The following is a 20,179-nucleotide window of genomic DNA, read 5'->3' as shown; positions in this document are numbered from 1 at the left end:
TAATATAATCTGGTTGAAAATCATTGCTTTTTTTTTTTTAAAGACTGGAATGATCCTGCCTTGAACCAGAGGGATAGACTAGTACAGTGATTCTCAACTAGGCTAGACCAGTACAATGATTTTCAACCTGATTTACAAAAAGAACACAGATTTCAAAAAGAAATCCATAGTGTCAAAAACTTTCTGACCTGTTGCAAGTTATTTGCAACAAAGTAATTACTTTGTTTTTCTGTAGTCAAAAAACAAGTGAAAGCTAAGAGCTAACTTTTGCTTTGAATCTAACAAAGGATACCTTGAGCCTCAAAAGATTGAAAACCACTGGACTAGTAGGTGACCTCCTGAGGTCCCTTACAGTGCTGTTTTTCTGTGCAGTTGATAAATAAATTGTGGATTTAATTTCCACTGAATTGTTTTTAAACCTGTTTTAATTATTCAAAATTATTAGAAAGTTTTATCTCCTTTGACTTTAAAGCATTGTTCTCAACTTCTTTAGACTCTTACCCCCGGGGAAGATGCCTGCTCCTACTTTTCACTTGTTTTTTTTTTGACTACAGAAAAACAGTAGGGTAATCCGTCTGTTGCAAAGAACTCCAAAGCCCCCAGCAGGTCAGCATGTTCTTAGCACTATGGATTCCTATTTTAATTATTTCGGTTTATCCTGAGAATCCTGTTTGTACATCTAACAAGCTAACATTGTGTGGCTTCCTACAGCACCCTTGAAAGATTCTCAAAGTGCCCCAGGATGCTGTTGCACCATGGCACTCTGACTGAGACACGTTCCTAGAAAGGGACATTGTGAAGGATTTTTAGGACAAACCTTTTTAGGGCCCTCGGTTGTAAACACGTGTTATATGTACAGTGGAGGGGTGTGTGTACACCTTCAGGGAGCTCTGACCTTGGTTCAGGCAACAAAGAAAGAATTCAAAGAATCTTGCTCACTCAAGCAAATTCTTTGTAAAAAGCAGTCTACTGCCCGCATATAATTATAAAGTTAAAAACACAACAGTGAAATTGATAAGCATTCATTGAAAGTAGTGGAGAAACAGCCCTAATTCACTGATCTACTATTGAAGAAATTAATGTCTTTTGCTTTAATTAAAATATATAGCTACATTAATAATTCTAAAATCAGCAATATTTAGAAAGCATTATAAGTGCCATATGTATAATTGACTTCTTACATTAAAGTGTGGGAATGCTTTGAATGTATTTTTATTCTTTTTATGCATATCAATACATTAAATATTTGTATTTCCACTCATTCAATATTAATTTTTTAAAATTATTTACTAAAAACTATAGGATTTTTTTAACCTTCAATTACTAGAGACCTTTTTAATTAACCTTACACTTTGTGAGTGTTTTAACCAAATGTTACGCTCTTTAGGCCCTAATTTGAGCCAACATAATTCTTTCTTAGTATTAATTGTGGTAATTCAGAAGAACGTTTAAATCATTTAAAAGACTAGGATCTTGCCAATTTTAAAATCACTTAAAGGGTTAACACAGACTAATCTCTTTTCCCTCCCCTTCCTTCCCTCCACTCCCAGGAAAAAAAAATCATAATTATCTTAATCATCTAAAATATAGATTGAAATAAATTCTCTCTTCCTGCTCTCTCTTCCCAAGACAGCAGGAATTAGGAGGGGTTTTACAATAGCATTTAGGTGTCAGGAGAGCAACAACTGCACAGCAGTTGCTGCTGTTAAGAAATCTCCTTGCAGTGACCTACTTTGAAAAGAACTTCCCCCTACCTGCTTGTCTGTTCTGGGAATCCAGCAAGGATTGGATCAGGGAGGAAACCAGTGTGAACTTGCTCAGGAGGGGTTAGGCAGAGAAGGTAGCTGATACGTCCTGTGTCTGGAGCCTGTTGCAGAAAAGATATCACCACCTTCCTCTGTGCAAGGGGAGGGATTGTCTCTCTTGGTATCTGTGGTCAGGAGTGGCCAGCCAGTGCTTGAGTTGGATGGGGGGAGGGAGGGGAGGAGAATAGGAGGAAGGCTTCTGTTGTCAGCAATAGTTGAAGTGTGTGTTTGAAAGCTCTTAGTTATCCCTATGTTATGAAGAGTGCTGGGATAGGACTTGGATCTGTTTCCCATATCGCCCCTTCCCTCGCCACTAATAAAGACCAAAAGTTATCTTTGGCTTCCACACCAGCTACAGCACTACTTGTATCCTCCTAATTCTTCGAGACTCTGAATAAATAAGGTAAGACTAGTTCCCCTGTTTTTGGGAGAGGTGGATGGGAGAGTGATGTAAAGGCCAAAAATTGTAAAAGCAAAAAAAGCTGGCTGAGCAGTGAAAGATTTACTGTCTTCTCAGTTTTGCAAAAATGTAAGCCCCAGCCTTGTACTTTTGGCTAGGTTATCTATTGTATCAAGCCTAAAGGCAAGTTACTCAGAACTTGAAAAATATACTCATTTTGTCCTAGCCTGAGAATATGGAGGAAAAAAAATACCTGTACAGTTGGTTCCTACTAAATCATACTCCTGCAATATAAAGGAAAAGTATTTGTTAAGTTACAGTTTCTGGCCCTTTCCTCTCTTTCTTTTTATTTCTTTTCCTATAACTGATCATACTATGTCATCTTGCTGGAGTGCCTCTCATTTCTGTGGGCACTTCATTCCCGCATTCTCACTCACTTTCTAAAGTGCACTCTTTACAGCTTTCCCTAAGCTAAGTTATATACCTGTTGCAGTTTTTTGTTTCTCTTTCTTCTTGCTGCACCCTTTTCTACTACTTGAACCCTTCCATCTCTCCCTTCTTTCTTCTGATCATCCATGAACATTTAGGTCTTTGAAACTTTACAACACACCATGTAGCTCACAGGCATGAACCTAAAAGCCAAAGACAAATGCAAAATATGGAAAGAGCGGGGAGAGTGGGCTTGCCTTATTGTCAGTGGCAGTCCCCATGTTGAAAGCTGGCTGTTTCCTACATGGAATAGTCTGGGCCAGGGGTCAGCAATGTTTTTGAGCAGAGTACCAAAAACACCCACAACCTTGACTTGCAAGATGTTGGCGTGCCAGGGGCAAAATGCTGGGGAGCCACGAGGGGCCTAATTCTTGTTGTGGCCCCCACCCCAGCCCCTTCCTTGCTGTCTGGATTTATGGCAAGTAGAATGGGGTAGTATGATGAGAGGAGGATTTGGCCTGATGTCTGTCTCAGACTTTTGGCTCCCATGTTGAGGAAGATTCTGCTTCTTTCTCACCCTTAGACTCTCTGCTGCCCAGCTTTTCAGTCCTTCCAGGGAATAGCTTCAGTGCTTAATTCCACAACAGAGTGTATGCTTAAATTGCAGAAACAGGAAAATTGATGTTATTTTTCTTTTTACTGTTGATTTTGAATAGAGGCTATAAAAGCTGTGAGTACCAGCAACACTGGGTTTTCTGTCTGCAGGCTTAAGACACACTGTGTCAATTCACATTCACTTCATAATCGGTATATCCCAATAACCTAGAAACTTGAAATTTTAAAGAGGGTGAACTTTTGATTCCATAGAATTAAGAACAGTTGCCTGAGCAGTTGGGGAAAAAATGGGTCAGTGTGAACACTTTTCTGTAGCTCTACAGAAGATCTGAAAGTTATTCTTCTCTAATGGAGCTAGCAAAGGCTTTCTTGAGTTATGAGCACTTGAAGGATTTACTAATGTATCAAAGGTTAAGCTTCCCTTTTCAGCTTAAACTGCTCTTTTCTTCCTCTGTTTTATCTGTTTGTTCAGCCAGTTATATATTTCTTAAGAAGTGTTGTAGATTGGCTTCTTTTCCATTCCTTTTGGCCATTTTCATTATGGTAGTAGCTCAAATAGTAAACTCTGAATAGGTTGTCATGAGGTACTAGTTAAAACTATAAATATGTTTAATGTCATCTGACCTGGCTTGTGAGGGTTTTTTTTTTTTTTTTTTTTTATGTATAACTCTCACTTTAATCTAGGTTGCTTTATGAAATGGATTCTCTGCTAAAAGGTTGTAGATAAACTTGTAATTACATACTGAATGGAATATAGATTATTAATGTCTAACATGTTGGGTCTAACCATTTGCCATCTGATTTTTTTTATGTCTCTTTATATCCCAGAGTTTCCTTAATCCATTTTGGGACTAGATTTTTCCTTCTGCAGAGAAACCAAAAACATAATTGAACAAAATTCCCATAAACCCTAGGGTTAGGGTGAAACTTTGCATCTGGGGGTGCTGTCTTGGATTAATAAAAGCACTCTTAAGCCTCTATGCTCAATTTGGGAATAATTCATTTTTATTCTTTTGATCATGATGGCAGGGTCTCTGGTTTAGTCAGTTGATTCTGATTCTCCTCTGCTAGTGAGAAGGCATTTCTAATGCCTAACAAGAAGCTAATTGGAGTGTTCTCTTACTTGCCTGAGGCAAATTTGCTGTGGGGACTACCCCAATTACACAGCTGCCCTGCCTTGCTAAACTTAACTGCTGGGTGTGACTGTGGACTACAAATTCCAGAGGCATCTAGAAGCAGGGAGAGAAAGCAATGAACAACCCTGCAGAGTTCTGCTGCTGTGATTTGAGGACGGCAAATCCCATAGACCTCAGGGGCAGCAGGAAGAGGAAGTGAACACACAGCCCATGCTGGATATGTGCCAGAGAGCTGTGCTATAGCACCCCCTGGCTTCTGGCCTGAGCTGCTGCAAGCATATGGCTGCATTTCCTGAATCAAAAGTGTATGTCTATGCATTTGCTTATTGGTTCAACCTTTACAGGTTAGACTAACCTGCAAAGACTGAATCAATTCAGCCTCGGGCTTTTTGATTGTCTGTACTTGGCCCAAATGGTTTTGCAGCCCTCAGGAAGGAGGGTTAAGTCCATTAGATCTTGCATATCAGTTTCAAGACCTGGTATTTACTCTGATATCATGGTACCCTGGCTGAGATTATGATTATATTGCATGCATTTAGTTTTACTCTCTCTGTATCTGCTTTTTTAGCCTTTAACAAAAGGGCAAGGTTGCTTAAACTATGGGTAAAACGTAGCATTTTCTGTTTCCAAGACTACTGCTGCTTAGATGGCAGATAATCAGACAGGCAAAATGGTTTGTGCCAAATGGTCAGAAGGAAGCTGAAAGACTCATTTGCTGCTTGCTTTCTTTTAATGTAATCCAAACATGTCCTAGTTTAATGCCATGGTTAAGTTCCCAGTTATGTGATTTATTTCCATCTAGGACTAAACCATTTCTTTTGTTCAAAAGCATGAGACTGTTGAGGGAGAGACTCAACAAAGCCCTCTAGATTAGGGGAGAGAAACTGTCTTTTCTTTGACAGGCAGCCAGAGCAAATATTTAGAGTCCAAGTGAAGATGCTTTTTTTGGGAGGGGAGTAAAGAAATCTCAGTCCAAGATCTTTGTGCTTGAGAGAAGTGTTAAAATAAAGCCAGATATAAATCTGCAAGGATTTGATAGTCTACCCTGGCTGCAACGTAGGTGAATAAAACCCTGGAGATAATCTGTTAGGATCTTCTTAGCAATAATATCAGTAGCGTTACAAGTAGCAAAAACTTTCTGTTACAAAAGGACTATAGACCACAGTTTCATTTATTGCTTCCAGTGCCATCTCGTATTTTGAACCAATTCTGGCTTTTTATAAAATTCTGCATTGTTGCACTTCCTAGGTAAATGGAGAGGGAAGAGCACCACAAAATATCTTTCAGCTGGAGAAATGTAGTGGTCCTTATCTCATCAATTATTTTAATCTGTAATGTAGTCATATATTATTGTGCCATCTTTAATAACTTTTGGCAATTCTTGCTTTATAGATCTCCTACATATAGGATTGATGTGAACTGTTTGTCTGCAGAACAAGTAGGACAAAGTCATTCACAACTTGCAGTACTTCCATATTTTCACTTTCCCCATTTCTCTCAAACCTGGCCCACAGGAATATTATTTTCTATTTCTAATACTGATTCCTTGATCCAGCCCTTATCTTCAGTGTTCGGTACATGTCGTTTTTAATGTGAGACTCTAACAGGAACTAGGTTGGGAACTTTTACCTCTCATACATCAGTGAATTAATATTTACCTAGGGATAGTAAGATATTAAGTCTTTCATCAATCTTCTGAGGTAGTTCTTTAAGGCTGATACAGTTCAAAAATAGAAACTCTCAGACATATACAGTGATACTTTAGGCCCTAAATTTAGGTTAACTGTTAAGATTTTCTACAAATATTAAGATAGGAAATTCCAGGAGTTCCAGTATAGTATTCTAAAGTGGTGTTTTATAGGCAATGATCTTGTGCATTTTGACCTATGACTTTAATTTTTTTTTTTCATATAGGATCATATATAATGTCTTTAAATTATTTTTAATGGCCAGAAATTTGCACGTTTGTGTACATACACATGCTCATGTACACATGTGAGTAGACACGCCCCTTCCCCTTCAAGAACAGTGAATAGAAAAAATAATACCTAAACTCTAATTTAATACTGAATAGTTGGAGCCTAATGGGATTGGTACCATGTATAATGTGCAAACACAAGCATTTGCAAGGTTGGCACTTATTAGAAATATACAAATGAAAATGGTTTAACATTTGTTTTCATGTTTAGCTTTAATGTAAAAAACCTAAAGGCATAGGAGTAGTGAATAAACTGAGGATAGTTCTTATGTGAATCCCAAAGCTAAAAACCATGGCTAGTTGATGGTCTTAGGAGGCCATCTTATCTCTTAGGGTGTCTTCCACAAACATAGAAGACTGAGCGATTCCTTAAGTAGGGAGAGGGTGGGGGAAATCATGGTTCTTCCACTGCATGCAGAACTTTTGAAATTTCTCTCTCATGATCCCTTGAATTAAAGTGGAAGATCTCTACTGTAAATTAAAATATATTTTCTAAGCTTCACAGGACAAATTTTTAATTTGTAATATTTTGGGACCATTTCAACATGTCCCCCCAGCTCCCTCCCTCTTCCCTCCCCCCATAAAATTATTAAAGATGAGTAATGTTTCGCTTATTACTGTAGGATACTCCTGTCAGGTTGAAGCATATTTAGACATGGGTTCAGGTAGCTAAACAGTGGATAATCACTGCAGGGGATAAAGAGGCATACAATAGGGGTTCTTCTTTCTTTTCCTGTCACACTATGTGTTTTGCTTTTAAGCTATTTTCAGAAAATAAAATGCTTGTCTAAAGGTACCTTTTTAACTGTCTGTACTTGAATATTAACAGGTTGGCAAGCATAAGCTGCATTTGTATATGGTATCTAATCAACCAACTAGTTAAAGAATGGAATTCTGTATAAGAAGTAGATTTGAAGGAATTTTCTTTCCGAAGATGAAATTTTAGTCTTTTATCAAAGTGCCTCAAGGGGCGTGCTTGCTTGGGATCCTCTGCCTTGTCTGGTTTCCCAAGCGTCTCTGGAAGCCAGACCAAACATGGCTTCTGGAGTGAGGGGAGTCGAAGTCCATCTGAGCTATCTCCTGACCCTCCCTGGTTATTTGCAAATCAGCTTCAGGAAGCTACCTTTTTTTAGGTCAGCTCTGAAGAGCAGGACTTAATTTTCAAGGGAGAAGTGCACCCCAAAGTCCCAAAGAGCAAATCAGAGAGCTCCACTAAAATAAATCACATTTTGGGAGACAAAGGCACATAAGGTTTTCTTGCCCTCTACAAATGGTTAAGCAGCTCCTCTGATCCCAATCCAGTCCACACAGCACAAGCACTCCACAGGCTCTTCAGCTGTCAGGCAGACACTCTCTTATTCAAGTCCTTCCATCCATCTCCCTGCTTCCTGACTTGAAGTTTCAACAAACCTATTCAATTTCTTTGTTGAAAGCATATCTTGTCTCATCCCACTGGGCAGCTCTGGGTTTTAGGAAGGGACTTATTAACCCTTCTTTACCTGTGTATATAAGCTGGTCATGGAAATGGAGTCATGCATTATTACAACATGAACACATTTAAAGTAGATATATTGCAACAAAGCCATAGTCATGGCTTCCAAATAGAAGATTTCTGCAATATTTTTATGAATATTTGTGACTCTTTCTGTTTAGTCTTGGACAGCTTGTGAAATGACCTCAAGGGGTTAGGGTTTTTTGTTTTTTAAGAGAGACTCCCTGGGAATGGGGAATAAGTGAGCAATGGACTTGTATTTTACTAGCTATGTCTGGGTTTGAATAGGTTAATCTAGGCCAGCGGTGCTCAACCTTTTAGTCATGCAGGCTGAATGATTGGCACAGGCCCAGTCTGCAAGCCAGATTGGGTTCACAACACTTCCACTTGGCTCTGTGCTGGCTAGATTGGGCCTGGCATGTTGGCTCTAGAGTGTAGGACCACTCTGTCTCACCTGGGGGGCTGCCTATGAGTCTGGAAAGTGACAGCAGAAGAGTGGCAACGCTGCTGTCATTCCTCCACTGCCAAGTTTTTGGACCCGTGGGGGACCCCTACAGGCCACATTAAATGGTTCTCTGGGCTGGATCTGGCCTGAAGCATGGGGGTTGAGCACCCCTGATCTATGCTTTACAGTGGTAACCAGTTAAAGACATGGATTCTGCCAGGTGGGCTAACTGTTTTGCAGATGACCTGCAATCCAGTGGATCACTTTCAAGAGCACCCAGATTGCTGAATGAGGCTGGTGAGTAGTTATCTGAAAAAAGGACTGGAGGTTAGAAAAGGAAGGGTCTCTCACCAGCTATTTGTATGTGCACGAGGGAACAAAGCTGAATGGGAGAGGAGAGAGAAATTGCATATGAAAGGCAGAGTCCATCTTCTGCAGGATAAGTCATAACCGTGGGGTAAAAAAGGATGCTGGACTCTTTGGAGGATGCTGACTCAATGCTCAAATGTTGAGCAAACTATTAAATGTTTGTAGAATTTTTGTTTCTCTCTTAGTTGTGTTTCATTAACTGGACCAGCTAAAATAAATCATATTTGGCTTTCAGAACATTTTCATTTCCCATGTATCTGATAACCTATTCAGGGACACTGTTAGGCTGAAGCAGACCTGCAAGCTGGGAGTGTCAACAACACTGAAACTCCGGGGGTAGCCTGAGCTTAAGCTGCTGGGGATTGTCACTGCTCCAGAGGTCCCCATGCATTTGGGGTATGAAGTCCTTTTTTTGAAAAGTGGGGGGGGAGAGTTTGTTTGCTTGCTTGCTTATTTGCAAGCTCTCTTGGAACTGAAGGAAAAGTTTAGCATGCTGTGGAGACTACATTTATTTCCACATGCAGTTCTTTCAGCTAATTAATTTATAAGGAGAAAAATAAAAATAGAACAGTTTTAATCTCTCAGTTTGAGGAGTGGGAAATGTGATTTCAAGATTAGTGATCTTGTGTGCACATGGTGGCTCAAAATGGATCTTTACTCTATGAAGCTGATGCATAAATATAAGATTATTTGCCCTTAATAAAAGGCAGGAACCCACACCTTTTGATAGGAAAGATGAGTGCTTTGGGATTTTGTTGAGCCCCTTCCCAAGAGATACTGAACAAATCTATTTCCTTAATCAGCTTTGTGTCTGCATGCAATTAGCTGATCTATACAGATTTTGTCCCATTCATTATCTTTCTATTGTTCTCCCCTTCTCCCTTCACTTTCTCTAACTTTTTTTATCTAATAGTTTTCCCATTCAATCTGTCTCGCCTTGTCCCTTAGATCAGGCAGCACTAATGTACACCTATAAGCAATAGGTTCAAGCCATTGGGTACAGTGTTGTTAATTGGTGCCCCTGGGAGAGGGGCATCATGCACACATACGTTTTCATATATCAGGCACTTCTTAACTTGGGATGACAGGACTCCTGCCATGCAGCTCATAATTTTGAGTTGTATCCAGTGCCCCACCCCTAGGACTGGGTTCACTTCTGACTGTTGTTGACACAGGAACCTTGCTTTTCCTTATTTCCCAGAAGTGCAAAGTTTACTGGTGGAATATTGACTCCCATTTACCTCTAGGAGCTGTCCTTTTTAGCATCTATCTGCACAGGGCTCCTGCTTACACTGTCTTCTGCATATTTTCTGTTGATATACTTTTGCTCTGTGATATTCTTGGGCCTTTGAACAGGAAGAGGTCTTCGAAAATTCGGAATAGAGCTTAAATAGACTAGGAATGGGTGGTAGCACAGGAGCCAGTTAACCTACTCTCCCCCTGCTCTCCTATCCCTTCCATAAACCCAACTAGTGGGGCTAGGGACAGAGAATCGCACACAAACTGGTATAAGTGACTAGAAACCTGGTTCAAATCTGTACCACAACGAAAGCTCAGTGCACATAACCCACTTTCAGAATGGCTGAAATTGATTAAAGGTAAACCTGGATGGATGTAGTTTCAGACTTAACTGATTTAGGTTAAAACAGTTTATTGAACTTCTGTCCCATATCCTCTCCATATTCCAGTTAGTTTGCAGTCCCCCAGCATCCCGGGACTGGGGGACTCCCCCCCTCACAGGGTGTCCAGCCTAGCCTTGGCCCAAGCCGTGTGCTCCAGGCAGCAGGAAAGTGTAGTCTACTGCACCCCAGATTCTGGCCTGGGCCACTGCAGACATATGACTGCAATTCTGGAATCAAAGTGAATGTTTGTTCACTTGCTTATCAGTTCAGTCTATACAGTTTTCACAGGTTAAGTCTAAACTGCATTGATTCAGCCCTGGGCTTTTTGACTGTCTGCATTTTAGCCTGGGTGTTTGAGTGCCTGAAGGGAGGCAGAGTGGTTCCTGCCCTGCCCATGTATATGCTCTTGTCTCCTCCATTCCTCCTGGATGCTGTTTTGACCCTGTTGGTGTTACCAGCAGCCCCTCCCATTAAGTTGTGGGTGGGGGACTGGCATTCTTGAGTTCTGTCCGGCTTATTTCACATTCTGTCCTTTCTTTGCCTTCCCTCAGTCCTAGCACCATGCATTCTCCTGTAGCTAATGTTTTTCATTAGATTTATCAGACAGCCAAGGACTTTATTTGTAGCAGCATTACAGCAACTTAACTCTCTTCGTTTCTGTAGTGCGAGGTATGTAAATGAAAGATCCTGTCACTCTCAAGCCTTGTCTGGAGTGTTACTTGGAAAATTCAACTATAGCCTGAATGTCAGTTGCTCTCTGGTGTTCAAGTGAGAGTTAAAACTGTTTTTATTCGGTAGTAACTGGGAGAGAGATTTAATGAGACTACAGGATACTTGGAGCCTCCTTACTAAATGTTAGAATCCCAAGAGGCACCTTTTTGGTAGTTGAAACTGTGCTTGTGAATTAGTTACTAATTTAGTAATAGTACACTATTGTAAAGTAAGGGCAATGCAGTTTTTAACATGGTATTGTTTATGTTAGATCTCTTTTACAGATGAGTTAGAAGGTTCTTGGATACAGGAACTCTTGTTCAGGAAGAAAGCATATGCTACTAAACAGTTTCCTTTCATCACCATCTAGACAGCCACAAATGTAGCTGCTGACTCCTTTCTCCCCTTAGTATGGGATGTTGGGACTTTTTTGATACAAAATGACATTAAACTGAAGGTTGAAGAAAGTAGAGGTAACTTGAATGGAGAGTTTCAGATAGGCAGGTCAAATCAAAGGCCTGGAATTTTCTAATGGTGACAGAAAGAGAAACTTTGGCATGAAGAGAGCCAGCAGGGAGTAGATGGATGTGAATGTGAAACAAATCCAGGGTCTTGAAAATGAGCAGATTAACTTTTACATTGGGTTGAGAGAATGAATGGAAGTTCAAGAAAGTACAGACTCGCTTCATGGAGTGAAGTTTAGAGTCACATCTCTCTTATGTACAAGACCTTGAGTATTAGCAGACTGAATGTTGCCAAATGTTGAAATGAGAGTTTGCAATCAATTGATGGTAAACAGTTTAGTGTTACTGGGGTTAATATTTTGTGTAAACTAAAAGCACTGCAGGAAGATGTAATGCTCTTTCTGTACATCAATACAGTGCACACAGAGGGTGCATTTATGGCAGAATTGCCTAATTAGCTTCACTGTAAAGCATCACAGTCTGCATGTGAAATGGTATTAAGGCACAGTAAATTAACTAACTGTACCAAAGGATAGTACTGTTGGGAACAGTACTATCCTACGGTGGAGTAATTTAATCCACTAAAACGCATGTGTAGATGGCGAAAGGGGCTGGTTGGGGCATGAGGTGCCTGCCACCTAGCCCTGAATTTTAGCATCTTCATGCCCCAGCCGGTCATGATGCCACCACCCATAACCCTGGACTGGGCCCCTTGACAGCCTGGGGCTGCTTCACCCCAGCTCAAAGTGCCATGGCCCTGGGAGTACATGTAAATGCTGCGCCCAAGAGCATTTTATTTTATCCCATTAAAGTACATGTAGATGCACCCAGGTACAACCATGTGTGCTTATAAGCCTAGCTGATTGCCAACATTGTCCTGCTGTGGTGAATAACATATTTTGGATAAAAGATTTTTCCTGCCATACTCACTTCCTAGCATGCTATTAAGTATTATAATTCTAGTTAAAGGGCTGGAGGGCTAATGGCCTTACCTTTTGTCTAATCCATATTACTTTCAGAAATGTGTTTGTACTACAGAAGTTAAATATTCAATGCAATCTGACATCATATAGTTAGCGCTTAGGTAAATCTAATGTGGTGTTTAAGCCAGTACTGGAAGTTTCATCATTCTGTGTTTTGATATAATAAAACATGTCAAATATCAGATAATAGTCAGGAATTAGCTTTTAAATTTAAAATGAACTGCAGTGCATCTGTTTAGGAGTAGCCTTCAGTTCAGTGTTAAATATTTGTACCAAAGAAAGTTGATTTCTTGAATCTTTTAATTATTAATCTGATGTGATCAGGGGCAAAGTGGTTTCATAACATCTGTGTACTTGCTATGCTAGGAAAACCTGTCTATTTATATTTGAGAAATTTGGAACAGTCCTTGTGGAAATAACATTTAAGGAGCTCTTGTACCTGTACAGGGAGCCGGCTCCATGCTGGAAATCCAGCATGTTGGAGCAGACTCGATTAATCGGGTCTCCTGGAGCACAGAAATAAATGTGCTCCAGCAGACTGTTGTCACATATATTAGCATCCCTGAACTGAAAAAGGGTGGCAAGGCGCTTTGAACTAAAGCTTGTTCAATGAGCTTTAGTTCAAAGTGCCCTGCTGCCATTTTTCAGTGTGGGGGGATGCTGGTACACATGACCTCTGGCAATTTTAATTAAGTGCTCAATAATTAAAGCACTCCCTGCACCTTCCTGAGCATGTGTTTAAAAAAAAAAAATGCACCATGTGATTTATTATGTAAAAGGCTACTGTTATGCTTTGATACCTTGAGTACTATGAATTTTTGTTTTATTTAAATCTTATTTTGATTTAAAGAAAGTAGTCATTTACATTCTACACTTGTATTTCATTTTTTTTTTAAATTACAAAATATGGACCATGAGTAAAATACACTAATGGTTAACCTACCAGACCAGTAAGTAGATGATGGATACTCTGGCAACTTCTAAGAACTAATTTTAAGCTTTGTCTTTGAGCATAGTTTTTGAAATGCTTAACTGGTCTCAGTTAACTGGCCCGCTAACTTCCAGATGGGCTAAAAATAACATTACTTGACTACTTGTTCAGTGTGCATATTACTTTCTGAATATAAATGGCCTTTCTGAATATAAACACTGAAACTTCAGAGCTGAATGTTTAGATACTCTATTTGCTGTCTGTCTATATGGCTGTTTTTAACAACTTGTTTGTGCTGACTTAATTATTTGTTTTTATAACTACCAATGTATTACTTAGTTATCCAACTTTGTTTTCTTATTATGCAAGTAAATGTTTGGTCTGAAAGATGTGCTGTGGTCATATTGCCTGCATAAAGACTATTTTGTAAAGAGGATGTTGTCTGGCTAACTAGGAAAGTTTGTTCTCTGCTTTCATCTCTGGTTAGTTGCTCCTTGAACTGGGAATTGGTGCTAGGCCTGTTGTTTGATCACCTGTGATCCAGGATTAATGCAATAATGCAGTGTAAATTGGCGTTACTGATTGCAGCTCAGATTCTTAGTTAAGGAGCAGGGCTCTGAGAATCTGCTGCTGCGATGGCGAAGGGGAACTTCAGTGTAACCAAGAAAGTATTAGGAAGTTTTCTACATTACTTTTTTATGACAGAAAGCAGCAGTGGAAAGAATCCCATCAGTCTTAGTAATTAGGAGGCTGCACTGCAAGCAACTTGCTCCTTGCTCTGAGGTGGGTTCCTTAGCTGTTGCTCAGTAAGTTAGCTAGAGAGAAGTTACCTAAAATAAAAATGTGAGTCTTCTGAACTTTTTGCCTTTTTGATTAGGTTCCAAAACTCACATTGTTAAATCTTGTAAACTTGTTTCTTCCCTTACCTTTTCTTAAAATGCTGTATAGCTTTTTCTTGGTTACTATTTGATACCAAATATCATACCAATAATTAATACCACTTGGTAGTTTTGTAGCTGCTTGTGAAGATGGAACAAAACTCTCTGTGGAAAACATGAGGCAACATGTTCCACTTAGACTACTTTCTGTGAAAGAATCCTTAGCCAGTCTTGATTTGCACAGTGGTTATATACCATGTTATAATCCAAATTGTAAACACGTTCTAAACTGAGCTAAGGTTTCTTTTGATTTCAAAGGATCCAAATCATGGTTCACTTGTAGTACAGTCTTTGATAGAGAGAGATTTTATAAAAATAAATAAATATCTACAGTCAATCTTCCTCTTTCTTTAGTTGTCAGGGAAAATTGCACTTATTTGAGGAAGTACTAAGGATAACTAAGATATGAGTTATTGTAAGTCCAAGTCTTTTTGACATGATTTAAAAACCATATTGCCAGTTCTTCTTTCCCCTGAGTTGCTAAAAATTACTCTACCATATTTGTACTGTTTGTACTTGCATGCATTCTCTGAAAGTTTCTCCACCTTTTAAAGTAATTAGAAGTAAACATATTTATAACTTTATTTGTATTTAAATTTCTCTCATTTTTGGTACTTGTTTTGAAAATATTTGTCACATTGTCTAGCTCCTGTCAAGTATGCAGTGCTGCTGTTGCTGGTAAGAAAGGCCTTGAGAGATTACACTGAACAACTTCTTGAAGCAGGAATGAAATCTCAGTTGCATCAGAAGATTCACTGATTTGTTGAATCATGTCTGATTTAAGTGCAGCACATTCTGGATTTATTTAAACAAGCAAGTGCTCATCTATTTGCTTTTTTGCCTGGAAGATGATGCTGGTTTTAATGCAACAGAATGCGGACCTCACACTCCCAAAACTGGGGAAGGAGGGTGGCACTTCTGGTTTAATACACCAGACAAGGGATTTTGACTTTTTCCCCTACCCACCTTTTATTTTTAATGGTGCTCTTGGGGGGGGGGGGGAATATCACTTGATTTGCAAACTGGCTGGGAGAGAAGGGAGCTTGAGTAAGCCACTGGTTTCCTGTGCACCATGGAGGAAGCTTGTTTTTATCCTGTTTATTTTAAAAAATAGTACATGGAGCCCACTTTTGCCTTCAGATCAGTAGCTCCCATACATAGAATCTGTGACTGGGCTTTTCCAGTCTGCTCTGGACACTGTTGATTGCTGTACCTGCCTTTTTCAAGACTAGGAAGGAAGCTTTTCCCCTTAGGCCAGAATGTCTAGAATTTGTTTTTCCACTTTTTGCTCTGGTGTCTCTAATACCTGGTTGAATCGGTAAAGTGATTCAAGTTGTTGCAACATATAAAGTGGCAGGTGTTCAGCACAACTACTTTGTTGCAGAGGGGTTCTGATTCCCTGATGCACTGGAGTTGGAAGTAGCCTTTGAGGAAGGTATCTCTTGATGGGGCTGGGAGTTAGGGCCAGTGCAGCGAGGCTGCTCTGGCATGCTGTAATTACTCAGTTGAGTCTGTTGTAATTACCATGCTCCAGCAGACTCCAGCATCATGTCTGGCATCCCCACTGGCATTTTTTGACAAACTATAGTTAAAGCGCCCCTGCTGCTATTTTTCAGTGTGGGGATGCTGATAAATGTGACACTTCAGGCTCTTGGAGCTGCTGTAATTAAAGCGAATCCCCTCACCCCAGAGCATGTGTATAAACACCCTTAGTATGTAGTACAATGTGTTTTAAAAAAAAAAAATCTCCACTCATAGATTTCATAGACACTAGGGCTGGAAGGGGCCTCATAAGATCATCAGGTCCAGCCCCCTGCCCGAGGGACAGGAAGTCAGCTAGGATCAAAGGATCCCAGCAAGATAAGCATTCAAATGTTTTTCTTGAAGGTGTCTAGAGTAGGTTTTCTGGGGGGAGTCTGTTCCAGGCCTTGAGGTCTTGGACAGTAAGTTTTTTCCTTATGTACAGCCAAAAATGGTCTTGCAGGAGTTTGTGACCATTGGCTCTTGGCATTCCCTGGGGTGCTCTGGTGAACAGGTGTTCCCCCAGATCCTGATGCACACCCCATATGTGCCACCATGTCACCCTGGAACCTGTGGTTCTTCAGGCTGAAGAGTCCTATAGCTCGCAGCCAAGGCCTGTTCTGATCCCTGTGATCGTGCCCTCTGATCATGCACAGGGTTCTCCTCTGGACTCTTTCAAGCTTCTTCACGTACTTCCTAAATTGTGGAGCCCAGAACTGGATCAGTACTCCAGCTGTGGCCTCACCAAGGCAGAGTACAGCAGGAGGATGACATCCTTGGTCTTGCTCAAGATGCATCAGTAGATGCAAGCCAGAGTTTTTTTTTTTTATTCGCATTGCCAGCTTCGGTATCACATTGGTGGCTCATATTCATCTTGTGGTCAGTCATGACCCCCAAGTCTCTTTTTGGTCATGGTGCTAGTGAGTGTATCATTGCTGAACCTGTAAATGATATGGGTTATTTCCCAGGTGGAACACCTTACATTTCTCCATATTGAATGCTATCAGGTTTTCATCCACCCACCTTGCAAGCCTATCAAGGTTGGCCTGGATCACCAGCCTATCGTCAAGTGTGGACACTCTCCCCTAAAGTTTGGTGTCATCAGCGAACTTGGCTAGTCTGCATTTGACACCAGAGTCTAGATAGTTTGTGAAGACTTTAAAGAGCACAGGTCCGAGAACAGAGCCTTGGGGGATGCCACTAGTCACCAAGTGTCACATTGATTCGGTTCCGTCAACTACCACCGTCTGGGTCTGACCTCGGAGCCAGTTTCCCAGCCATCGGACTATGGAGTAGCCAAGGCCTCAGTTGCCCAATTTTTCAATAAGGACATCATGGGACACCAGGTCAAAGGCTTTTTTTTAAAGTCCAAATGTATGACATTTTTGTCTTCCCTTTTTGTCCCGGTGATATGTCACGTGGTCATAGAAGGAAATCGGATTGGTCAAGCAAGACCTACCCACAACAAAGCCATGTTGGCTGTCCCTCAGAATGTTGTCTTCTCTTAGCTTGTCAAGAATAGGGTTTTTTTTGATAATTTTTTCCAAAATCTTACTAGGGTTACAGGTTAAACCCTGTAGTTTCCTGGGTCTCCTTTCCTCCCTTTTTTGAAGATGGGAACCACACTGGCCCTCTTCCAAACTATCGTTACTTTGCCTGAATGCCATGAGTTCTCGAATATCCTCGCCAGTGGCTGAGCTATGATGTCTGCCAGTTCATTTAGCACTCTTGGGTGCAACCTATCTGGACCAGCAGATTTTATGAGGTCCAGCCTCTCAAGATGCTCCCTCACAAGATCCACGACAATGGTGGGCATATATTCATCCTCACCCTGGTCAATCCCGCATAACGCTAGGCAGAGTGGTCCCTTTTGGACTGGTGAAAAAATGACGCAAAGTAATCATTAAGCAGATTGGCTTTTTCCTGGTTGTCAGTAGTCAGCTGCCCCAGCTGGCTTAGCAGGGGTCCAATGTTGCCCTTATTTTTCTTCAGACTCCCCACATATCTGAAGAAGTACTTTTTATTGCTCTTGATACATGTAGCCTGATGGAGTTCATTTTCAGCCTTGGCTTTTCTAGTTCACTCCCTGCAGGTGCGGAGCAATGTAGTATACTCCTCCTTTAGTGGTGTTTCCTGTCTTCCATCCTTTATACACCTCTCTTTTTAGACATAGGAGATCCATGAGTTCTCTGAGCCAAGGGGGTTGCTGAGCCATTTTACTACCTGTCCTACGGATTGGGATGGACTCCTCTTGTGCTTCTAGGATCACTTCCTAAGGAGCAACCACTCATCCTGAACTCTACTCCCTGTGAAATCATGGCCTCTCAGGCCTCAAGAGCAAGCCTCCTGAGCTTATGAAAGTCAGCTTTCCTAAAGTCAAGGACTACTGCATTGCTGGCTGATTTGCCAGCTTTGCGATGGTTGGTGAAAGCAATCGACTTGCTGTTGCTGTCACTCAGCTTCCCTTTGATTCTTAGGTCACTGATTTAGATGAGAAATGAAGCTTAGCCCAGCAGTGGGATGCAAAGCCCAGCACATGCTTCCCCCTCCCCCCCAAAACATGGGGCAGCGTGGGTGGCTGCAGCAGCTGTGAGGGAGGGAGTGGGGCAGGGCAGGGGCAGGCCCTGAACAGCCACAGCTAGGTGCAGGATGGAGCTGCGAGCAGTAGGGTGACCATCATAGAGGACAGTCTGGCTGTCCTCAGTCCTCTATTGATAAGAAACCCCAATGCCTTTATGTCCTCTATTTTTCTCTTCAAGAGAAAAAAAATAGAGGACATAAAGGCATTGGGGTTTCTTATCAATAGAGTAGCAGAAAACTGGAATGCCCTCTATGATGGCCACCCTAGCGAGCGGCTTGTCTGGGGGCCATGGGTGGGATGGGGGGGCATGCAGCATGGGGGCCATGTGCATGCAGGGATAGCTGGAGCCAGGGCAGTGCTGGGTTCTTCCTGGCAGAGGTGTTCGTTTGGGCTGTGGTTGGGCCAGGCGGCGGCAGCGCAGGGAGAGGGCCTACAGGAGGGGCTGCAGCCACCTGAAAATTTGCCATAGCCCAGCCCCCCAACTGGGAAGAACCCGGTACAGCCTTCCCCTCTCCCTGCCCCTTCCCCACCCTAGGGCATGGAGGCTGTGTGCCCAGGATCTGCACATGAAGGAGGGCGGGTTGCTGCTGGAGACTGGGGCTGGGATGCTGAGCTGGGCTCTTCCTCCTGGAGGCTGGGCCACACTGAGCTTGGGGCAGGTGGCGGCTGCGCTGAGAGGGGTGGGTTGGAGGTTTGTGGGGGGCTACAGCGAATTTTTGGGTGGCTGCCGCCTGCCTGAGCACAGTCCAGGCCAACACCTGCACTGGGAAGAGCCTGGTACCACCCCAGCCTGCCCTGCCCTGCTTGCAGATCTGGGGTCACACCTTCCCCATGCCCTCCTGGACTGCGTGGCTCCGCTTCACATGTCCCCTTGATGAGCTGCTTATGGCTCCATCCCACGTCCCACCCTGGCTATGCAGGGCTTGCCCCAGCCACATTCCCTCCCTCACAGCTGCTGCAGCTGCCCTTCCCTGGGCCTCCACTTGTCCCACGGCCCAGCCTGGCCAGGGCACCATACCCCCCCAGCCCCTGCTCCTGCCTGTGCCCCACCCTCTCCCTCACCTCTGGGGCCTCAAACTGCCCTGCCCCAACAGATCTACCTGCTGGGTGGCGTGCCCCCAGATAATAGTGCATGGTAGATCTTGGGTTGCTTTAATTCAAAAAGTGATCTCCTACTTAAAAAGGTTGGAGACGCCTGTCTTTGACCTTCCATTATCCCAGAGTTCTGTGCTCTGCTCTTTTTCCCCCCTCCCTCTCCCCCAAAACAGGAGGGGAGGGAAAAAGAGTAGCTATTTCCCTGATGTCTATGCAGCAGTGAGATGTCAGTGAGGCTTGCAGGCTGCCTGCCACCCAGTGCAACTGAGGACAGGACTGCAGTGCTGAGTGGGGAAAACAGTTGGGTCACCCCTGCTGTGGGGGGTAGAATGCAGGCAGTCCTTGTTGTTGCCTAGTGGTAAAAAAGACAGGGCTGTTGCAGTGCTGGCAAGGCCTGCTTGGGAATGAAAACCAGTGCTCTTATCTCTTGGGTAGTTTGAGAGCCAAGAACTTTAAAGGGCTCCAAGGCATTCCTGATCTGGATCAGCTGTTGCTGTGGCAAGACCAACAGATAAGGAAGGCCCACCAGCAGATTTGCCTTTGGCCAGAGTGAACAAAAAAGCAGTTACTTGCTTCTGCCTGGTTGAAGAGCTTGATTTTTGGCAACTTTGTTGTTCTCCAGACCAAGGGCTTTTAATATGTGGCCATCTGTAGTATTTTGTGT

At 42.2% G+C, this 20,179-nt stretch overlaps 1 protein-coding gene across 1 annotated transcript in view; it reads left to right on the top strand.

The window, feature by feature from the left end:
* Positions 1-10,856: 10,856 nt before the first annotated feature.
* Positions 10,857-20,179, top strand: part of COBLL1 (cordon-bleu WH2 repeat protein like 1) — an 80,851-nt gene continuing 71,528 nt past the window's right edge. Inside the window, exon 1 of the mRNA XM_019522717.1 lies at positions 10,857-10,960. Within this exon, the coding sequence (XP_019378262.1) occupies positions 10,872-10,960 (89 nt within the window). The 5' untranslated portion in view covers positions 10,857-10,871. The remainder of the gene's footprint in view (positions 10,961-20,179) is intronic.

The sequence above is a fragment of the Gavialis gangeticus genome, unplaced genomic scaffold (assembly GCF_001723915.1).
Source record: "Gavialis gangeticus isolate Ggan-Ray unplaced genomic scaffold, GavGan_comp1, whole genome shotgun sequence".
Taxonomy (NCBI): Eukaryota; Metazoa; Chordata; order Crocodylia; family Gavialidae; genus Gavialis; species Gavialis gangeticus.
This window is presented reverse-complemented; position numbering and strand designations above follow the sequence as displayed.